We start from the raw sequence: 22,973 nt of genomic DNA on the forward strand, positions 1-22,973 counted from the left end.
GCTGTGTGATCAAAACAGTGAAGGGGAGGGCAGGGATTATTTCCCTGTCCAAAGTAGAGTTGGAGGGGGAAATAATACATGCCACTCCCTGCGGTGCCCACCTCTCCCTGAACAGCTCCAGGGTGTTGGTGGACACTGCGTGCTCCTTCGCCAGGAGTGTGGGACTGAACAGCAACCAAAAACAGAGAAGAAGGTTTTTACAAAAAATTGAACTGAAAATCGACCCTGGTGGGATGTGATTTCACAACCTTTGAATAGCAGCCTAAGGAATGATATTGAAGTCCAGTGTGCTTTCCATTGCACCACAGAGCCATGCTTATGCTTCTGTGATTTTTTTGTCAGCCAGGGCTCCCTGATTTGACCAGATTAACAGTTCCAATCAGAAAACTCATTCTATGGTATCCACCTGGCTGACCTCGTTCCAATCATTACTTTAGAATACAGCTCTAAAGTTACTGAAGTCAATGTCAAGTGGTAGAGGCTGCAGGGGCCCCAAGTGGAAAATAAGATATCGTCTTTCGAGCTTGTGCAGAGGTTCGCTGGAACGCTGCAGCAAGTCTGCAACAGAAATATTGGTGGGGAACACAGTGGCAAGCAACTGGAACTCAGGGTCGTTTTTTGCGGACAGAACATAGGTGTACTACAAAGTGGTTGCCCAGCCTGTGTTTTGTCTTCACAGTTTCTAAGAGATCACACTGTAAATAGTCAATACAGTCGGCTAGATTGAATGAAGTACTGTCAGGGTAAATCACTGCTTCACCTGGAAGTATGCCTGGGGCCTTGGCTCGTGAAGAGGGACAAGGTAAACAAGCAGGTGCTAAACCTTCTGCGATTACATGGGAAGGTGCCGGTTTTGCAAATAGGCTTAACTCTGCATGAAACTAGAGACATTTGTCAGAGGGATGATATTAAGCAAGTTGACAATTTGCCACATTGTAGTTTGTTGAAATGAGGCACCACTTGCAGTTGTCTGTCTGTTATGTTGAGCAGATGTTTTTAGTTATTGCAGTCTACTCTCCCAGCGGTAACAGCATCATTGTAAAGAACTTTGAGATGCTATGAGATATTACATCAATACAATTCCTTCCCATCAAGCCTCAAGCAACTGGTAGTTTTGCATTTCAATTGGACTCACTCACATGCAGCCCACCAGAGGGCGCTGGATGTTCCTCTTCCTCCTGATGTGTTTTGCTGCTGCGTCCACTTGATGCTTCAGCTGAAGTCTGGAGAATTGTTTGCTTCCCTCAGCACATTTCAAGCCAGCCAGCCATGTTTAATTGTTGATGCTTCCTGATTGCTGGTACCTTGACTTTCTTTTTTTTCCAAAATTGAAGTCACAGTCTTCAAAGAATGAAATTAATGTGGTCTGCACCTGTCCTTTTTAATTGTGTAGTTATAATCTTAGTCACTAATTTTTTTAATATATTTCCACCCTCACTAGGAGAAGCATGAAGAAAAAGGCCAATTTCACCTGTCCTTTTAATGGCAACTGCTCAATTACAAAGGATAACAGAAGACATTGTCAAGCATGTAGACTCAAGCGATGTCAGGATATTGGCATGATGAAAGAATGTAAGTCATTGCACTTGGGACACAGGAGAAACATTGAATGAAACTGAATTTATGAATGAAAGATACCCAGTTCAGCTTGTTCTTGATAGGCACAATTTAAAATAATCATGTGCATGTTAAAACATCTAAATATCTATGGTGCAATTTCCCATGATTGGTCAAAGTGAGAGGTGGGTGTGTTCAGTAGTGCCAAGCACACTACACCTATTGCTAAGCTAACTTATATCAAACACCAAGTAGGCCATTAAGTGTCAACAGGTGAGCAGGGCAGATTTCTCATGCCGACACTGACATCTGGGTAGTTAGAAGCTGCCAGTCAATCAGAGGCTGAAAGTTTCTCAGTCCTAAGGACTGCCTATTGAATCCTCTGTCCTGGGGGATGTAGTGACAATAAGTCATTTTAATATGCTTCTCACAGAGTGAGGGTTGAGCATGGGGTGGGGGTAAGATGGAGGCAAGGGTATGGCTTCCAGAGCCCATCCCCTTGCCCCCACCATGGACTCCAAAACCTCCTAAATTTGTGCAGTTGGAGTGCCCCTTCCCAGCAGACAGGTTGCCCTGATTTTCCAGTCAGGAAATTGGCCATCTTAATTGTCTAGGAGGAAGTGAGGCCTGCAGATGCTGGAGATCAGAGCTGAAAATGTGTTGCTGGAAAAGCGCAGCAGGTCAGGCAGCATCCAAGGAGCAGGAGAATCGACGTTTCAGGCATAAGCCCTTCTTCAGGGCTTGGATGCTGCCTGACCTGCTGCGCTTTTCCAGCAACACATTTTTAATCTTAATTGTCTGCCAGGGAGGTGGTGAATTGAGACCCTTAAGTGATCATCAATTAAACAATTAAGGACCTTAATTGGTGGCAGGCCAAGAAAGTCATCCATGAAACATATTATTAAGGTGAGAGGAGAAAGCTTTTAAAAAAGACATGAGCGACAATTTTTTTAGACGGAAAGTAGTTTGTGTAGAATGAACTTACTGAAGAGGTGCTGAATGCAGGGACAGTTACAACATTTAAAAGACATTTGGATAATGGCATGAATAGGAAAGGTTTGGAGGGAGATGGGCCAGGAGCAGGTAGGTGGGACTAGCGTAGTTTGTGATTTGATTAGCATGGACTGGTTGGACTGAAGAGTCTGTTTCCATGCTGAATGACTTGATGAAACAGCTCACCCAGAACGCAATTGATAAGGTGGTGACAAAGGGTGAGTTGACCCTGGCACCATACTTGCCTACTTGTCACCACCTCCAGGAAGGGGTAAATTGCTCCCTTGATGTCTATGAATATGGTAGATTGAGTTGGAGAAAGTAATGCACAAGGCCAGAAGACAGACGTAGCTTTAATGTCTTTGAAAATTAAACTCTTTTCCAATTTGATCTGACAAACGTGAAACTCTTTTATTTGGCTGTAGTTGAGGATGTTATCCAATTTGAAAGCCTTGCTCGGTATGGCTGTTGTAGTGAAGCAAACTTTAAGCTGACTAAACCAGATAGAAAGGGTATTTGATGAGCTAGTCTTCCTTGATGTCATCTGCTCTAAGAATTTTGGTGAGAGTGCCATCGACAATGAGAATGACCCCATGTCTCAGTATTACTGTTGGATGTGTTGAAGGAAAAGGCTACATCCCTCCAATGCAGAATCAATTGGATCCTGGGCTCGTTTATTGCCTCCCCATAATAAGTTTGAACAGAAGCTAATGTGTGGACAAGGATACATACTTAGGGTTGATTCACTGACTGATTATTCAATTACACCAGAATTCTTTCAATGCATATTTTAATTAACCTTAATTCTGTGATAAACTATTTTCTATATTGTTATCACTGGCTTCTTTGTAATTTTTCAATGAACAAGCAATGTACCCAAAATGAATTTCCTGACAGAATTTTCTGCATGGGCAATAAAGTGAAGTGGTATAATGAACTGAATTGTGGTGGTGATCCTGTCCCCTTATTGGTTAGCCAGTACCATCCTCTGCTATGGCCATTTTCAGGAGTCCCAACAAAATTACTGGAATCAGGTGATCAGCTAGCTGCACTTGGGGTTTGCAAAAGGTGAAGATCCTTCTTTCAAGAGCTGCCTGCCAATCTGAGGGCCAACAACTCTTCAGTCCCCGCAGTCTTAACTGGGAATGGTGGCTACCACGCTGTCAGCAGTAGTCTCCAGACCAGAACTGCTGCTAAAGGCCCCAGAGGAGAGGTGAGTTGGGACAATTCTCTGGGGTCGGTCAGACAGGTAGTGAGTGGGGCAGAGGGAGGTTGGTGCGGAGAGTGAAAGGTGTTTCTTCCCACAGGTTCGTTCTCTGTACCTAGATAGCTGTAAGTGGTGAGTTACAAACTTCTTACTACTGGTTTGACTACATATGACAATAAAACCAATTCAATCCTTGCTGCCATCTAACTTCAGAAAACCACAAACCACAGAAGTGTTTCGCCACTGCAATTTGGCTGCAGCTGCCCCAAGCTTCCATGCGTCCCCCAGCACGTGGTCTGGGATCTTGGAATGTGCCAGTCTGCAACACTTGGTATGGGTTGCTCTGGCAGACCAACAGTTTCAAGTAGACCAAAGTGCGTCTTTCACTGTGTTGATGGTCCTCCAGGCGTAGACGATGTTTGTGCATCCAGGGAAACAGACTGGAGAACACAATCACAAGAGCTACTTGGGACGAACCTCAACAGAAACCACTGCATCTTTCTCCAGATTTCCTTTGCAAACGCCCATTCCAGAAGGTGATGGGTGACAGTCTCAACCCGCCCCCCTCCCCGCAGCCACTTTGAGGACAGCGTGTGGTAGGGCAGACCAATTGGCCATAAGTAAAAGATTCCAGGTAGTGTCCTTTTCACCACCAGCCGAGTGATGTCTTGGTACTTGTTAGAAAGTTCTGGAAATGAGGTGTTCTGCCAAATGACTTTGACATTCTGCTCAGGGAACCACGCGACAGGATGCACCCTCTCCTTTACCCGCAGGGTCTCGAGGACACTACGGGCTGACCACATCCTGATGGGCTTGTGGTCAAAGGGGTTTCTCTCTTTAAATTTCTCCCCGCGGGACAGGCGATATGGAATGGTCCAATTACTTGGAGCGCTTCACGGCAACGAGGTTAGGCCCATCCTTCGCAACACCGGGGACAGGTGTACGTAGTGAGACTTGGTGTTTGTGTACCAAGGGTCAACGCACAGCTTCATGCAGCCATACACCAAGGTGGCCATCAGGATGAGGGTGGTGTTCGGTATGTTCATCCTTCCCACTCCATCCACATTCTTGTGCGTTTTGTCCTTGTGGACCTCCAAATGAAGTAGAAGATGGTTTGTGAGATTGCGATGGCGCAGTTTCGGGAAATGGGCCAAACCTCCGCCATGTACAATAGTAGAAGGAGTGCCTCTCACCTGATGACCAGGTTTTTACCTGCAGTGGAGAGGAAGTGGTGTTCCAAAAAAAACCTGTTTCTGACCCGTCTTGGCCACGCAGTCCTCCCAAGATTTTGCGCATGCCCCAGCTCCACCAAACCATTTGTTTTATTTGTCCGTTCTTGGGATGAGGGCGTCACTGGCTGGACCAGCATGTATTGCCATCTGTAATTGTCCAGAGGGCAGTTAAAAGTCAACCACATTGCTGTGGCTCTGAAGTCACATGCAGGCCAGACCAGGTAAGGATGGCAGTTTCCTTCTCTAAAGGGCATTCATGATCCAGATGGGTTTTTCTGACAATCAAACAATGGGTTTCATGGTCACCCGAAGATTCTTAATTCCAGAATTTTATTGAATTCAAATTCTACTAGCATGGGATTTGAACCCAGCTCCCCAGAACATTATCTCGGTCTCTGGATTATCAGTCCAGTGATAATATCATGAGGCCATTGCCTCTCCTTAATGTTCAGGTAATCTGTCCTGGTGGTGAAGCGAATAAAGGATTGATCAGCTCAGTTCCAAAAAAAACACAGCCTTGCTCTTGCCTCGATTTACCTTCATTCCTGAGACCAGTTTGAGCTGGTCACAGACACCCATGAGTCTATGCGCTGACAGTGGATCCGAGCAGGAACCTGCACCATCGTCCCATACACAGGGAAGCTTCGACTTGCTTGCTTCTGCTGCCTGAAATAGGTTATCCCTCTCAGACTCGCATCCTTCCGAATGGACTCAGCAAAAGGCTCTATACAACACATAAACAGGATTTTGTAATCTGCATTCAACAGTTAAGCTGGTCGCCAATTTCTCAGTTTCTCCCTCGAACCCCTTCCCTTTGTAGATGAGGGTGATAGCCTTTCGTCATAGATTTGCACATGCTACCAGCCAGAAGCATACTGTCGTACTGTCCCGCGGGTTCTGGCCAATCAAGTCCCGCAGAGCCGAATACAACCCTGCCAATAAGCCATTGCTTCTGGGAGTTTCATCCTTTTCTGAGGGCACAAGGGCCTTGGTCAGCTTATCTCCGAGATAACGGCTGGTCCAGCCTCTCCCACGTGTTTTCGTCGAAGATCTCTGTGATAGAGGATAGGAGCGACTGGGAAGCTGTGCTGTCTGTGGGCTTCATGCCAGACAGACTGGCATAAAAGGACTTGCCAATCCTCCGGATGTCGGACTGAGATTATGTTGGTGAACCATCCTTGTGCAAGCACATCTCATCCCACTCCATGGTGCGGACTCTGGACTGGAAGATTGCCTTGGAGGCCTCAGAGGCAAAAAGCAAGGCTTATTGACTCTTCACCTCCTGGACGTGCTATGTGACATCAACCCCCACCCCATTGTCTGTAGTAGGAGTAGGTTCTGCTTGCTTTCTGGAGTTTGGACAGTTTTCCCCGTCTCTCACCTTCTGAATACCTGCAAACTCCACAAAGGCAGTTACCCAAGGCTGGAATTGAACCTGGGTCCCTGGCGCTGTGTGACAGTAGTGCTAACCACTGAGCCACCATGTTGCCACACAAATAAAGTAACTCTTGACATTCCCCTTGTCTGTTTCCCACCAGTCCAATGGAGACTCAAAGAGAGGCTTCAAGGTTCTCCAACCTGTGTAATTTGTTTTGAGCTCCTCAGTGTCTTTTGGGGTCAATGAATATTTAATTTTTTTTTGGATAACTTAATTGGCCTCAATGAGGAGGTAGTAGACAAGCAGGAGGTTGGAAGAACACAGCAAGCCAGGCAGCATCAGGAGGTGGAGAGGTCAACGTTTCAGGTGTAACCCCTTCAGGACTGGGGGTGGTTATAAGAGGAGCTACAGATGAAGGGGGTGGGGCAAGGTGGTGAGTTAGGGATAAGTGAAGATAGGTAGAAGGTATGATCTGATTGGTCAATGGGAGGAATGAATCAGGTTGGTAGCTGGAAGGAAGGATTGATCGGAGGAATGGAAGGGGGGGGGAGGGGCTGGAAAGGAAGTCGGGGGATGGGAAGGGGGGGGTATTTGAAATTGGAGAACTCAATGTTGAGTCCTCCGGGCTGTAGGCTGCCCAGGCGGACGGTGAGGTGTTGTTCCTCCAATTTGCGGTTTGGTTCGTTGTGGCAATGGAGGAGGCTGAGGATGGTCATGTCAGAAAGGGAGTGGGAAGGGGGAACTGGAATGGGTGGGGCCTGGGAGGTCCAGTCGGCCTCTGCAGGCCTGGCTGAGATGCTCATTCCCGAAGTTTATGTTCAGTCTCCCTGATGTAGAAGAGACCACATCAGGAACCCCGATGCAGTAAACTAGGTTGGAAGGGGGGCAGGTGAACCTCTGTCCTAACTTGGGTAGCAGGGTTTGAAAATTCAGCCCATAAATTCTCTACTGCACTCACTTGCTATTTATGTGTCCTTGATAGTCCTTTGGCCACCCAAAAGGGACGAGACCTTTGTTGTCAATGCCTTCAAGCTGCTGCCTGAATAGAGATGTTGGATGCTGAACAGACTTGATTTTGCTTTCTTTAAAATTTGGAACCCTTTTGACGCCTGACTAACTCCATTGAATGTATCTTTTGACATGGGATTAAGTTGAAGCGAGTGGATGTGAATTTAACATACATTAAGTCTGGCCAGAAATTAATAACATTCTTAAAAGATAAGCTGATGGGTGAGGGTTTTTTTCTCTTTGATAAAACAAGAAGTGTCAAAGAAAACCACGCACTAGCAGCAAGACACGAGGTTAGCATTGGAAATGCTAATCCTGTACTGTTGCAACATCCCGTTGTGGGGTTCTGTTTAATCTTTTAAAAGTGCTGGTACTCTGCACAGTTTGAACTCCAGTATTTGATCTGATAAGTGGGGAGGAAAGTGTTATCATTAACAAATAGGATTCAAAGAATGTTGCAGTTTCTGTATAACAAATGTGTTTTACTGATGATAAAGTTTGACAGATAACAAATAGACATTGTTTGCTATTTTCCTTTTCTCGCCCACAATGTTTTGCTTCCATTTAACCTTTTGTGTAAATGACACCCTTATTGATTTATACCTTCCCAACCAGGATGCTCGACAGACTCACTGTTGGCTTTCTGCCGATGTCACTAATGCCCCAGTTGTGAGGGCTGCATACCTTTTCAAATATCTGGCATTCAATACTTCTTTCAAGTCACATTCCCTAGATAAGTTTCCAATTAGATTCCTACAGGGTGGAAACAGGCCCTTCAGCCCAACCAGTCCACACTGACCCTCCGAAGAGTAACAAGTCTGGACCCGTTTCCCACTGACTAATGCACCTAACACTATTTGCAATTTAGCATGGCCAATTCACCCAACCTGCACATCTTTGGACTGTGGGAGGAAACCGGAGCACCCAGAGGGGGCCCATGCAAACACGGAGTGAATGTGCAAACTCCACACAGACAGTCGCCCGAGGCTGGAATCGAACCTGGGACCCTGGTGCTATGAGGCAGCAGTGCTAACCACTGAGCCACCATGCCACCTTCACGGTGGGCATGGTGGCACAGTGGTTAGCACTGCTGCCTCACAGCGCCAGAGACCTGGGCTCATTTCCCGCCTCAGGCGATTGTCTGTGCTGAGTTTGCACATTCTCCCCGTGTCTGCATGGGTTTCCTCCGGGTGCTCCGGTTTCCTCCCACAGTCCAAAGATGTGCAGGTTGGGTGAATTGGCCATGCTAAATTGCCTGTAGTGTTAGGGGCAGGGGGATGGGTTGTGCTTCGGCGGGTTGGTGTGGACTTGTTGGGCCGAAGGGCCTGTTTCCACACTGTAAGTAATCTAATCTAAGTTAAGGTTTTATATTTAAAAAAGGTGATATCCCAGCATTAAAGGTGTGAGGTTAGAGTCTGCATGTATTCCAATCATGAGTCAGACTGGTTCTATTTCCAAAATAGGAATTTATAAAATGTCATATAAATTATAAAAAATATTGACTGCCTACAAATTGTATGCTCTTTTAACAAAATAGAATGTATCTACAAATAGAATTTTGCAGATGCAAATTCACCCCATAAACTTGTATGTGTGTGTGTGCATGCGAGGGAGAGTGTGTGTGAGTGTTGGAGGGTGGTAGATTGTGTATGTGTGGAGTTGATATCTCAAGAATGTGGCTTGAAAGAAGTTCTGGGATTTGCATATTAACGAATCGAAACCTGCAACCCCATTCTAAAAGATGAAAGACTTAACAGCAATGTAGGTTTGTTCAACATATCGCGTCAGTGTATGACACTATGATCTTTTGCTATAAATACTGTGTCCTATGATCCTACTCCACTAGCTACCTGAAGAAGGAGCAGCACCCCAAAAGCTAGTGCTTCCAAATAAATCTGTTGGACTTTAACCTGTTGTCGTGTGATTTTTAACTTTGTCCACTCCAGTCCAGCAACGGCACCTTCTCCACAGTATTCCTATTCAAGAATCTCTACGTTTATATTTTTCTAAAGACTTTTCCCCCCAATGTTGTAATGTTAAATAAAAATGTTTATTTTCTTGTGAGTTGTATTGCTTGCGAAAAATGGTTTCTAAAATTTCCAAAGGCATAGGCTAGAGTTCCATTTCTGAGATCATCAGCAGCAATTTTCCCTTATTCACTTCAATATTGGAGGCTAGGAGCACCGAAACAGAAACCCCTAGCACGAGTTGTATTTGGCTTACTGCCTAGATTGTCACTGTGATACTGTTTTATAATATTTTTAATATTGTTTAAACTTTTTGCAAAAAGTTTCTATAGGGTAAGAGTTTATCTCTTTTTCTTATTAGTAATCCTATCTGTAAATTTCTTTGATTTTAAATGAATATGATGGGAGCCCAAGCCACTATATTCTACCATCTGCAGCATGTGGGAATTCCTAGATGCTCCCAGGAGTCTGAATGATCACATCTGTAGGACTTGCTGCCAATTCGAACAGCTTTAGTGTCGAGCTTTGGAATTTGAGTGTCGGTTGGAGACTAAAGGCAATATGAATAATATGTTTGCTGAGGTAGTCACCCTGCATTCTAAGAAGCTGTAGGTAGAAAGGAAATAGGGAGGCGATGGCCTAGTGGTATTATTGCTAGTCTATTAATCCAGAAACTCTGCCTGTGACCAGCGGTGTTCTGCAGGGATCAGTGCTGGATTCACTGTTGTTCGTCATATACAGTGTGGAAACAGGCCCTTCAGCCCAACAAGTCCACACCGACCCTCCGAAGAGTAACCCATCCCCCCTCTGACTAATGCACCTAACAACTTTGGACAACTTAGCATGGCCATTTCACCTAACCTGCACATCTTTGGACTGTGGGAGGAAACCTGGAGGAAACCCAAGCAGACACGGGGAGAATGTGCAAACTCCACACTAACAGTTGCCCAAGGCTGGAATTGAACTTGGGTCCCTGGTGCAGTGAGGCAGAAGTGCTAACCACCGAGCCACCCCAATCTTGATCAATTGGTTCAGTGGGCTGAAGAGTGGTAGATGGGAGTTTAATTTGGGTAAATGTGAGGCTTTGCATTTTGGTAAGATAATGTTTATATAGTTAGTGGTGGAGCCCTGGGTAATGTTGATGAGCAGAGAGACCTAGGAGTTTGGATACATATTTCTTTCAAGGTTATGTCACAGGTAGACAGAGTGGTTAAGAAGGGATTTAAAACATTTGCCTTCATTGCTCAGACCATTGAGTATAGGAGTTGGGATTCATGTTGAGGTTATATAGGATGCAAGTAAGGCCACTTGTGGAGTACTGTGTACATTTCTGGTCACCCGGCTACAGGATGGATATTAGCAAATTGGAGAGGGTTCCGAAAAGATTTACAAGGATGTTGCTGGGACTGGGAGACTTGGGTTATAGGGAGAGGCTGAATAGGCTGGGACTTTTTTCACTGGAGTGAAGGAGGTTGAGGGGTGACCTTATAGAGGTTCATAATATCATGAGGGGCATGGATAAGGTATTTTCCCTAGGATAGGGGAGTTCAAAACTAGAGGGCACAAGATGAGAAGAGAAAGATTTAAAAAGGGACCTGAGGGGCAACCTTTTCACACAGTAGTGTTAAGTGAAAGGGTAAATGTAGGGGAATGGGTCTGGGTGGGTTGCGCTTCGGCGGGGCGGTGTGGACTTGTTGGGCCGAAGGGTCTGTTTCCACACTGTAAGTAATCTAATCTAATTTAATATGTGGAATGAACTGCTAGAGGAAGTGGTAGATGCAGGTACAGTTACAATATTTAAAGTACATTTGGACAGGTACATGGATTGGAAAGCTTTAGAGGTATATGGGCAACGCAGGCAAGTGGGAATAGATTAGATAGATTACTTAGATTAGATAGATACTTTAGTTTGGGAAATGCGATTGGCATGGAAAACTTGGACTGGAGGGTTAGTTTCTGTGCTAGATTGCTCTATGATTGTAATGCTCTGGGGACATAGGTTCAAATCCTGCCATTGCAAATGATGGAATTTGAATTCAGTAAAGAATCTGGAATTAAGGATCTAATAATGATCACAAAACCATTGTCAGAAAAAGCCATCTGGTTCACTAATGCCCTGGAGGGAAGAAAATCTTCTATGGTCTGGCGTACGTGTGACTCCAAACCCACAGAAATGTGTTTGACACTTCACTGCAGTCTGCGAAATTAGGGATGGGCAATAAATGTTGGTCTAGCCAGTGATGCCCTCATCCCATGAGTGAATTAAAAAGAAATAGGCAGAGGAAAGGGGCCAGGCAGGAAGACAGGAAACACTAGAGGAAGTCCCACTTGGTAACCATTTTTCTGTATTGGGAAATGGTGACAGTGAGACTTCCGCTGGGGAATGCAACAAGAATAAGGTTTCTGACGCTTCAGGTAACAAGAGTCCGAGGAAAATAGCAGTCGGAGACTCAATAGTGAGGGGTGTAGACAGGCATTTCTGATGCCACCAATGCTACTCCAGGATGGTGTGTTGCCTCCCTGGTGCCATGGTAAGATGTCACTGAAAAGCTGCAGGGCATCCTGACGGGAGAGGAGCCAAAGTTTGTGGTACATGTTGGTACCAACGATATAGGTAGAATGAGGGATGAGTCTTGCATCAAGAGTTTAGGGAGCTAGGCAGTGAATTAAAAAGCAGGTCCTCAAAGGCTGTCATCTCTGAATTCTGCCCAGTGTCATGTGTTAACAAGTACAGAGAATGGAGAATATAGTAGATGAATGCCTGTCTCATGAGTTAGTGCAGGAGGGAGGGTTTTATATTCCTGGATCACTGAAACCATTTCTGGGGAAGGGGGGAAGCTCTACAAATTGGACAGCTGTGGGAGGGTTTGCTAGTGCAAAGAGTTTAAATGAGTTCATCAAGGGGACAGGACACAACACATTAGTAAAATAGGAACACAGCATGAGATAGTAAGGGAACCGAGTCAGATAGAGTTCAGCCATGTTGAGATACAAGGGAATAAGGGGAAGTTGTTAAAGGTTATAGACTGGCACATGGAGTTGTGATATTGTTGCCATCACAAATGTGGTTAAGGAGGGGCAGGATTGGCAACTCAAAATTCCAGGATATAGGATCTTCAAGCGAGACAGGGGAGGGTGTAAAGGGGCGTTAGTATTGCATTATTAAATGAGGAATTAGTTCCTGCAATAAGGATGGATTATTTAATGGAACGGTCTTCAAGTCAGGCTTTTTTCAAGGAAGTTAGAGAGAGATGCCAACATAATAGAGTAGTCATTGTAGAAGACTTGAATTACCCAAATAGACTGCGATATTGATAATGTAAGATTGTATTCAGGTGAATTTGCTCCAACAGCATGGGTCCAGTCCAACAAAAAGGATACATTATTAGATCTGGTTCTTTGAAATGCAGTGGGCCAAGTGGATCAAGTGTCAGTAGGGAAACATTTAGGAGACATTGATCATTGTATCATAAGGTTTAGGATAGTGATGAAGGATGACATGCAGCAATCCAGAGTAAGAAAAAGCAATTGATGGAGAGCTAGCTTCAGTGGGGCAAAAACAGAACTGGGCCAGATGGATTGGAACAGAAGGTTGCTGGATAAACTGTAACTGAGCAATGAGCATATTCAAACAGGAGATGGTTCGGATGCAGTTCAGGTATATTCTCTCAAATGGGAAAGGTAGGACAAACAAATCTAGAGCTCTCTAGATGACAAGTCATCCAGAACTAGAAGACATAGGTTTAGGGTGAGAGGGGAAAGGTTTAAAAGGGACCTAAGGGGCAACTTTTTCACACAGAGGCTGGTGCATGTGTGCAATAAGCTGCCAGAGGAAGTGGTGGAGGCTGGTACAATGACAACATTTTAGAAGGCATCTGGATGGGTATATGAATAGGAAGGTTTCAGAGGGATATGGGCCAAGTGCTGGTAAATGGAACTAGATTAGTTTAGGATATCTGGTTGGCATGGAGGAGTTGGACCAAAGGGTCAGTTTCATGTTTACATCTCTATGACTCTATAAAGAAGAAAAAATGCGGCATGTGTCAGGTGCAATTGAGAATCAAGAGGAATATAGAAGGTTCTTATTAGAAAAAGTAAATCAGAAAAGCAAAAACAAAACAGAATAAAAGACTGGCAGCAAACATAAATGAGGATCCCAAAGTTGTCTACAAGTAACACAAACAGTAAAAGAGTGGTAAAAGAATAAGTGGGGCCAAATAGGGACCAGAAAAGGGATGTAAACATGGAGGCAGGGGCATGGTTGAGGTATTAAGTCAATACTTTACATCTGTCTTTCCCAAGGAGGTCAATGCTACTCAGGTCACAGTGGCAATGAGGAAACTAGAAGTTTTCAAATTCGATGAGTAAATGTGTGATAAACGGTTGGTACTTTTAAGTTGACAAGGCACCGGGACCAGATAAGATGCATCCAAGGATATTGAGAGAAGAGAATGTGGAAATTACAGGAACACTTTTCTGTTTTCTCATGTAGGTGCCAGAGGATTCAAGAATTGCCAACATCATGGCTTTGTTCAGAAAGGTTTGTGAGTTTGTACCCAGCAATTACAAACCAATCAGTTTAATCTGAGTAGCAAGAACATTTCTTTGGGCCAAAATTAGTCGTCAGTAACAAAGAGGATTGATGAGGACAGAATGGTAGATGTGATCTATATGGACATCAGTAAGGCGTTCGACAAGGTTAGTATGAGAGACTGGTGAGCAAGGTTAGATCTCATGGAGTACAGGGAAAACTAGCCATTTGGATACAGAACTGGCTCAAAGGTAGAAGACAGAGGGTGGTGGTGGAGGGTTGTTTTTCAGACTGGAGGCCTGTGACCAGTGGAGTGCCACAAGGATCGGTGCTGTGTCCACTACTTTTTGTTATTTATATAAATGATTTGGATGTGAGCATAAGGTACAGTTAGTAAGTTTGCAGATGACACCAAAATTGGAGGTGTAGTGGGCAGCGAAGAAGGTTACCTCAGATTACAACAGGATCTTGACCAGATGGGCCAATGGGCTGAGAAGTGGCAGATGGAGTTTAATTCAGATAAATGTGAGGTGCTGCATTTTGGGAAAGCAAATCTTAGCAAGACTTATACACTTATTGGTAAGGTCCTGGGGAGTGTTGCTGAACAAAGAGACCTTGGAGTGCAGGTTTATAGCTCCTTGAAAGTGGAGTTGCAGGTAGATAGGATAGTGAAGAAGGCATTTGGTATGCTTTCCTTTTTTGGTCAGAGTATTGAGTACAGGAGTTGGGAGGTCATGTTGCGGCTGTACAGGATATTGGTTAGGCCACTGTTGGAATATTGTGTGCAATTCTGGTCTCCTTCCTATCGGAAAGATGTTGTGAAACTTGAAAGGGTTCAGAAAAGATTTACAAGGATGTTGCCAGGGTTGGAGGATCTGAGCTACAGGGAGAGGCTGAATTGACTGGGGCTGTTTTCCCTGGAGCGTCGGAGGCTGAGGGGTGACCTTATAGAGGTTTATAAAATTATGAGAGGCATGGATAGAATAAATAGACAAAGTCTTATCCCTGGGGTCGGGGAGTCCAGAACTAGAGAGCATAGGTTTAGGGTGAGAGGGGAAAGATATAAAAGAGACCTAAGAGGCAACTTTTTCACACAGAGGGTGGTACGTGTATGGAATGAGCTGCCAGAGGAAGTGGTGGAGGTTGGTACAATTGCAACATTTAAAAGGCATTTGGATGGGTATATGAATCGGAAGGGTTTGGAGGGATATGGGCCGGGTGTTGGCAGGTGGGACTAGATTGGGTTGGGACGTCTGGTCGGCATGGACGGGTAGACCGAAGGGTCTGTTTCCGTGCTGTACATCTCTGTGGCTCTAAGTCTCCCACGATGTAAAACTTCAGTTATAACGATAAATTTGGAGAAGTTCTCCTTGGAGAGAAGGCAGCCAAGAGGAGCTCTGAAGTTTCCAAAATCATGTGGGTGCTGGATAGAGAGAGGAAGAAACTGTTCCTGCTCTTAATGGGATCAAGAACAAGAGGGCACAAGTCTAAAATAATTTGCATAAGAAAGAAATGTGATATCTGACAAAATATTTTTAGTTGATGAGTGATTCAGGTCAGGAATGTACTGTAAGTAAGTGTGGTGGAGGTAGACACAGAGAATGCTGAAGAAACTCAGCTGGTCTGGCAGCATCCATAGAGAGAACAACAGAGTTGAATATGACTGTACTTCAGGACTGGTGAGGTAGGTTCATTTGAGGCATTCAAGAGGGTATTGGGTGATTATTTAAATAGGAATGATGTGCACAGGCATGGGGAAAACGCAGAATGACAGCACTGAGCCATGATGTTCATTTCGAGAGCTAATGCAAACACGATTGGCCAAACTGCTGCCTCCTGAGGCATAACATTACTGTGATCATGAAGTGAGATTTGAAAAGAAAAGTTGCTTCAGTAGCTGTTTGCTGATATGCCTCTATCATTATAGCATTACTAATACTGGGGCAGATTTCCACCATCTGCTGTTATTACGAGGTGGGGAGAACTATGGGACCATCTTCGACAAATTCAATTTGACTCTTGCCTCAACTCCCATAGAGTTTTTAAAGTCATGGACAATGGAAAGAGTGGAAATAAAAGATCAGGTGATGCATCTCCCATGCTTGGACAGGAAGCTGCTGTTGGGAAGAAAAGAAGTGTTAGGGGTGATGAGGAATGAAGCAGGGTTTCCCGAAGGGAACAGACCCCTTCTGGATTCTGAAAAAGGAAGCACAGGGGAAAATGTGGCAGGTGGAGGAATGGACTAGAGCTGGCATAAATGGCAGAGGATCATCTGTTGCCTTTAGAGATTGCTGGATTGAAAGTGAGGATGAAGGGAGGAAAGAGAAAGATGAGAGCAGGAATGTAGCCTATTGATCAGGCAGAGTAGAGGGGCCCCTGTCAATCACAGTGGTTGAGAATTCTCAGCTAAGGGGAAAGGATGACATATCAGAAGCACTTGTTGGAAGGTGGTGTCATTAGAACAGAGGCAACAGAGAAATAAATGGAAAATTGTTGGTGATCAGACGATTGGAGATAACTTTTGATACAATTTCAGTCAGTATTTTTGTTTCAGTAATCCTCTGGGCAGTATTGGCTGTGTGGTTTCATGAAATGGTTTCTTTATTTAGAAGCTGTCACTAGTGTGGAAATATGACATGGTTTGGTCCAAATGTGTCATTTTCTTGTTCCCATTAATCATGACTGAGATGGGGCCTGGGTGGGGCAGTGCAGAATGTATGTGTGAAGATTTTGGGAGTTATGGCACAATAACTGCAGAGTTGTGATGTACTACTCAGTCTTTCTAGATAAAGCACAGTTGAGAAAAGGCTGTTCAGAGTAAATGGCCTATAGATATGTACAAAGACAAGAGCCTGTTAGCTAATCCCATATTTTGTTTTCTCTGGGTCTACACACAAAAACAGAGCTCGATGCAACTAAATTGATGGCATCTTGCACTGAAATTAAGTGTTGCAATGACTTTGCCCTCTTAAAACTTAAATGAAATACAAAACTAGGCAAAAAGTGCATAGCCAATTACTTAAGCTGTTTTTTAAAATTTATTTTCATAAATGCTATTGCCATTTGGAACAGCTGAGCTTTATGCTGGCCATTTAAAGGGCTAGCGTCGAGTGAAATAATTTGTAGGCTGGACTGGGTAAAGGTGGTAGATTTCCTTCTCAAAAGGGTATTTGTGAATCTGATGGGTTTTGACAACAGCCGCTTTGCTAGATACTTGTATCATGGATAGCCACTGGTGAGGGGTCGGAAGACTGGAGAGTGGCTAATGTGGTGCCATTATTTAAGAAAGGTGGTAAGGAAAAACCAGGGGACTATAGACTGGTGAGCCTGACGTCAGTGATGGGTAAGTTGTTGGAGGGAATTCTGAGGGACAGAATCTATATGTATTTTGGAAAGGCAAAGATTGGTTAGGATCATATCCATGGAGAGAGAGCAAACTAATGTTACAAGTCTAGATGACTCTTCAGAGCTGAAGTGAAGCTCTGATGAAGAGTCATCTAGACTCTAAACATTAGCTTGCTGTCTCTCAATGGATGCTGCCTGATTCACTGTGATCACCAGCACTTGTTTTGCAGTAAAGATTCCAGCATCTGAAGTCATTTGCTCCTACAAGGTATGATTAGGGATAGTTAACATGGCTTTGTGAGTGGGGAATTGTGTCTCACTAACTTGACTGCGTTTTTTTGACGAGGTGACAAGAAGATTAATGGAGACAGAGTGGTGGATGTGATCTATATGAACTTCAGCAAGGCATTCGATAAGGTAGACTGGTTAGCAAGGTTAGAGCACATGGAATCCAGGGAGAGCTAGCCATTTGGATTCACTGCTTTTTGTCATTTATGTAAATGATTGGATATGAATATAGGGGGAATAGTTAGTACGTTTGCAGATGACACCAAAATTGTTGGGATAGTGGACAGTGAAGAGGGTTATCCCAAAGTGCAATGGGATCTCGATCAGGTGGGCTGGTGGGCCAAGGAGTGGCAGATAGAGTTTAATATAGATAAATGTGAGATGTTACATTTTGGTAAGGCAAATCAGGGCAGGGCTTACACACTTAACTGTAGGGTCTTGGGGAGTGTGCCGAACTGTTGGAGTGCAGACATTGGAGTGCAGGTTTTACAGTTCCTTGAAAGTAGAGTCACAGGTAGACAGGGTAGTAAAGAAGATATTTGGTATGCTTGCCTTTATTGGTCAGTGCATTAGGAGTTGGAATGTCATGTGGCTGTACAGGACATTGGTTAAGTCACCTTTGGAATACTGTGCTCAATTCTGGTCTCCCTGCTATAGGAAAGATGTTGTTAAAATTGAAAGGGTGCAGAAAGGATTTACAAGGTTGTTATCGGGACTAGAGTTTTTGAGCTATCGGGAGAGGCTGATGAATAGGCTGAGGCTGTTTTCCCTGGAGCATCGGAGGCTGAGAGGTCACCTTATAGAGGTTTATAAAATCATGAGGATCATGGATAGGGTGAATACCCAAGGTATTTTTCTCAGGTTGGGGGAGTCCAAACCTAGAGGGCATAGGTTTAAGGTAAGAGGAAAAAGATTTAAAAGGGACCTGAGGGGCAACTTTTTCGCACAGAGGATGGTGCATGTATAGAATGAGCTGCCAGAGGAAGTGGTGGAAGCTGGTACAATTACACCATTTAAAAGGCATTTGGATGGGTATATGAATAGAAAGGGTTTAGAGGGATATGGGCCAAATGGTGGCAAATGGGACGAGATTGGGTTGGGATATCTGGTCGGCATGGTGCTGTACATCTCTATGACTCTATAACAATCTAACAGTTTCATTGCCAATAGGAAGACTAGCTTTCAATCCCACATTTAACCAATTAATTGATTTTACCACAGTTATTCAAGTAATAGTTAATCTCATGTAAAAGTTGACCCCTGTAATTTAGCCAAAACATTCTTAATTTTTCATACATCTTGATTTATCATTCATCCGAACAGTTCTTTTGACTGCCAACTCAGTGCAATTCCCCTGCACCGTCAGTTAGGTCAAGACCTAGGAGCTGCCATCATGACATTTCCCAATGCCACTGCTCTTCCTTTTGTATTCTCCTGACCACAGTGCAGCATTGAAACACAGGCCCAGTGGATGTCATTGATTCCTCTCCCAGCTGAGGAGTGTTGCAAGAGTCTCTCTGAAACAGGCACAGCCTGATGAAAGCATATCAAGAATTGGGCTCAAGCTCAATGCATCTCTGGAATTTTGGTGGAAGCATCATGTTGAGAGTGAGCAAAATTGGGACAGTTTTGGGCCCCATACCTCAGGAAGGATGTATTGGCCCTGGACCGGGTGCAGAAGAGGTTCACGAGAATGGTCCCAGTAATGAAAGGCTTAACATATGAATAATGTTTGAGGATTCTGAGACTATACTCGATGGAGTTTAGAAGGATGGGGGGGGGGGGGGGGGGGTGGGAGGCGGGGAGAGGGGATCTGATTGAAACATACAGAATACTGAACGGCCTGGACAGAACGGACATTGTGAAGATGTTTCCATTGACAGGAGAGACGAGGACCTGAGGGCACAGCCTTAGAGTAAAGGGACGACCTTTTAGAACAGAGATAAAGAGAAACGTCTTCAGCCAGAGAGTGGGGAATCGATGGAGTTCACTGCCACAGAAGGCTATGGAGGCCAGGTCATTGAGTAGATTTAAAACAGGTCTTGATTGCCAAGGGGATCAAAAGTTATGAGGAGCAGGAGGGAAAATGGAATTGAAAAACCTATCAGCCATTTTCACTATACACTTAACCGAAACAAACTGCAAAATTATGGTGTGGGCTGCCTGCTTAAGAAGGTTTTGAGTGGTCTGGCCTAGTCCATAACACTATCAACCACGCCAGTGGAGAATCCTTAATTGAGGAGAAAGGTAGACATTTCTAGCCCCCTCCCCCTGCAGAAGGTGACAGCAGAGTAGATGCAATAGAGACAGAGAAACTGGAAAAAATGAATGGAATCCTTACAGGAGGCAGGATGTGAGGATGTATAGTCCAGGTAACAGTGGGCGTTGGTGGGATTTGGTGACTAGCCTATCTTCAGAAATGGAAGCAGATCTCAAGGAAGAAAAGGGGGGGGGGAGTCAGCTTATATGAGCATTTAAACTATAATATCAACTTGTTAAAAAGCTGATACTCACTTCCATAAACTGTGGATGTACCTACACCAGATGTACTGCAGTAATCAGAGGCATAGTTTTATTTGAGTTGTTCCTGGGAAATACATGAACGGCGTTTTCCTGCCTGTTAATATGGGTTTCAGATGAAATAGCTGCAAGAGTAGGTCATTTGGCTCCTCAAGGTTACTCTGCCATTTGATGTGATCATGGAGCGGCACAGTGGCTCAGTGGTTAACACTGCTGCTTCACAGCGCCAGGGACCCAGGTTTGATTCCACCCTAGGGTGACTGTCTGTGTAGAAAGTTAAAAATCACACAACACCAGGTTATAGTCCAACAGGTTTAATTGGAAGCACTAGCTTTCGGAGCGACACTCCTTCATCAGGTGATAGTGGAGGGCTCAATCCTAACACACAAAATTTATAGCAAAAATTTACAGTGTGATGTAACTGAAATTATACATTGAAAAATTGATTGTCTGTTAAGCCTTTCATCTGTTAGAATACAGTGATAATTTCACTTCTTTCATGTGTAAATCACAAAACCTTTTTTTTAAAAAGTTGCATTCTCGGGTTAGCTGTTAACAATGGTGATAGCTAGACAATATGTTGAAGGTGTTAGCCCCCTGTGTTCTCTGTCTATGCCATGATGTTTAGATCGATTCTAATCTAAAAAGTGAGATAACGCAGTTTTATATAAATTCATGCAGTTTTGAGCTCAGAGTTCTACATGAATGCATGCAGTTTTTGAGCAAAGTACAATGTAACCCTGCAAGTACAAATTCACCCCACAAAATATATGTGTGCATGTGGGTCTTTGTCTGTCTGTGTGTGTCTGTCTGTCTGTCTGGTTGGGGGTTGTGAGTGTGAGAAAGTGTGTGTGTGTGTGTGTGTGTAGTGAGTGCAGATTGTCTTAAGTCTGTGAGGGGGTGCATGTGTGAGTATGGGAGTGTGTGTGTCTGTAAGGGTGTGTCTGTGTGCGCGTCTGTGTGTATGTGTGTCCGTGTGTGTGTGTGTGTGTGTAGGAGTATCTGTGTGTGTGTATAGTGCAATGGTGATCACCTGTAATGTGACATGAACCCAAGGTCCCGGTTGAGGCCCTCCCTATGGGTACCAAACTTAGCTATCAGCCTCTGCTCGGCCACTTTTCTCTGCTGCCTGTCCTGAAGTCCACCTTGGAGGATGGTCACCTGAAGGTCCGAGGCTGAATGTCCTGGACCACTGAAGTGTTCCCCAACTGGGAGGGAACCCTCCTGTCTGTTGATTGTTGTGTGGTGCCCATTCATCCGTTGTCGTAGCCTTTGCTCGGTTTCCCCAATGTACAATGCCATCCTTGCCTGCAACATATAAGATAGACAACGTTGGCTGAGTCACATGAGTACAAGGTGGGAGGTGTCCCCACGCGTAATGGTGGTATCTATGTCCACACTCTGACACGTCTTGCAGCGCCTACCGTGAATGGATCCATACAACCCTGTGGATTGGCCATGCTAAATTGCCCATCATGTCCAGGGATGTGCAGGTTAGGGTGGATTAGTTGTGGGAAATGCAGGGTCACAGGGATAGGGTAGGGGGGTGTGGTGGCGTCAGTGTGGACTCCATGTGCCAAATGGCCTGCTTACACACTGTAGAGTTTCTGTGGCTGATCTTTTACCTCAACTCCACTTTCCTACACTATCCTCATTCCATAACCTTTTTAATCCCCAAGACTCGATTGACCTTTGTCTTGAAAAAATCCAGAAGCTGACCATGAACAGCCCTCTGGCGTATAAACTTCAAAAGAAACATCACAGAAGCACTTCACAGGAGGCTCCCAAACACTGAGGATGTCACCCAGACAGGGGACGAAACGTCTGCAACACAAATTCCCAGCTCGGCGAACAGAACCACAACAACGAGAACCCGAGCTACAAATCTTCTCTCACACTTTGAATCCTTTTCCAATATCCTATAATATGTACAATGGGACAGCAGTTCCTTAGTTTTACTGCTGACCTGGTTGATTTATGTAGAAAATACAGAGATATTGAAAAGCAGCAATCAAATGCTGTCAGAACATTACAAAGTTTGTTTAAATCAATATTCAGGATCTCCCAACAAATTTGAATAGTGGTGTGGCCCTTTAGAATTTGATACTTATAGTACAATGCTGGTTTTGTGTTTCAGTTCACAGTATAAACATAAACGCAGCTGATTGGTAGACATAGTGTCAGTCATTCTCATTTGATCCTTCTCCTCAGTTGCATTATTGTATTGAGTGTGGGAGATCAGCCAGAATACAGTTTACACATTTTTTTCATTGTTACCTCAGGGCATGCTAGAATTCATGCAGTCCGATGCTCTAATAGCTTAACTAAAACAAATCGCTGAAGCAGAATTGCAAAGACTAGAAAGCACAGCCCTCCCCCAGATCCAGCCCAAACTGTGGATCAGATACGTGGATGAAATTTTTGTTATCATTAAACGGTTCAAATTGGAAAGTACACATTATCTCATCAAGTTCACCAGAGAAGAAGAGAACAACAACCAACTCCCATCCTTAGACGTACTGCTTGAGCGAACGAATGAACAACAGTGAATTCCTTACTAGACTGTACAGAAAGGCTACACATACAGACCACATCCTCATTTACAACAGTAACCACTCCAACCTCCACAAACAGAGCTATGTCAAGACCCTATTTAAACAAGCCACAACGCACTGCAAAACCCCAGAACTCTGCAAAAATGAAGAGGACCACCTATGCAAAATCTTTGCCAGTAATGGGTACCGTATCAGCTTCATCCGCTGATGCGTGGCATACAAACAGCATCAAGAAGACACTGTACTGCCCCCGCCTCCCCAACACACTGATCACCCTACCCTACATTACATTAGATTACTTACAGTGTGGAAACAGGCCCTTTGGCCTAACAAGCCTACACTGACTCTCCGAAGAGCAACCCATCCAGACCCATTCCCCTACATTTACCCCT

The 22,973-nt window shown here is 44.4% G+C and overlaps 1 protein-coding gene across 5 annotated transcripts in view; it reads left to right on the forward strand.

Moving 5' to 3' along the window:
* Positions 1-22,973, forward strand: part of vdrb (vitamin D receptor b) — a 319,754-nt gene that overhangs the window by 197,810 nt on the left and 98,971 nt on the right. For all 5 annotated transcript variants that reach the window (XM_072567382.1, XM_072567385.1, XM_072567383.1 and 2 more), the window contains one exon: positions 1,442-1,572. In XM_072567382.1, coding sequence (XP_072423483.1) covers positions 1,442-1,572 — 131 coding nt within the window. The remainder of the gene's footprint in view (positions 1-1,441; positions 1,573-22,973) is intronic.

This window comes from Chiloscyllium punctatum, chromosome X (assembly GCF_047496795.1).
Source record: "Chiloscyllium punctatum isolate Juve2018m chromosome X, sChiPun1.3, whole genome shotgun sequence".
In the NCBI taxonomy this organism is placed as follows: Eukaryota; Metazoa; Chordata; class Chondrichthyes; order Orectolobiformes; family Hemiscylliidae; genus Chiloscyllium; species Chiloscyllium punctatum.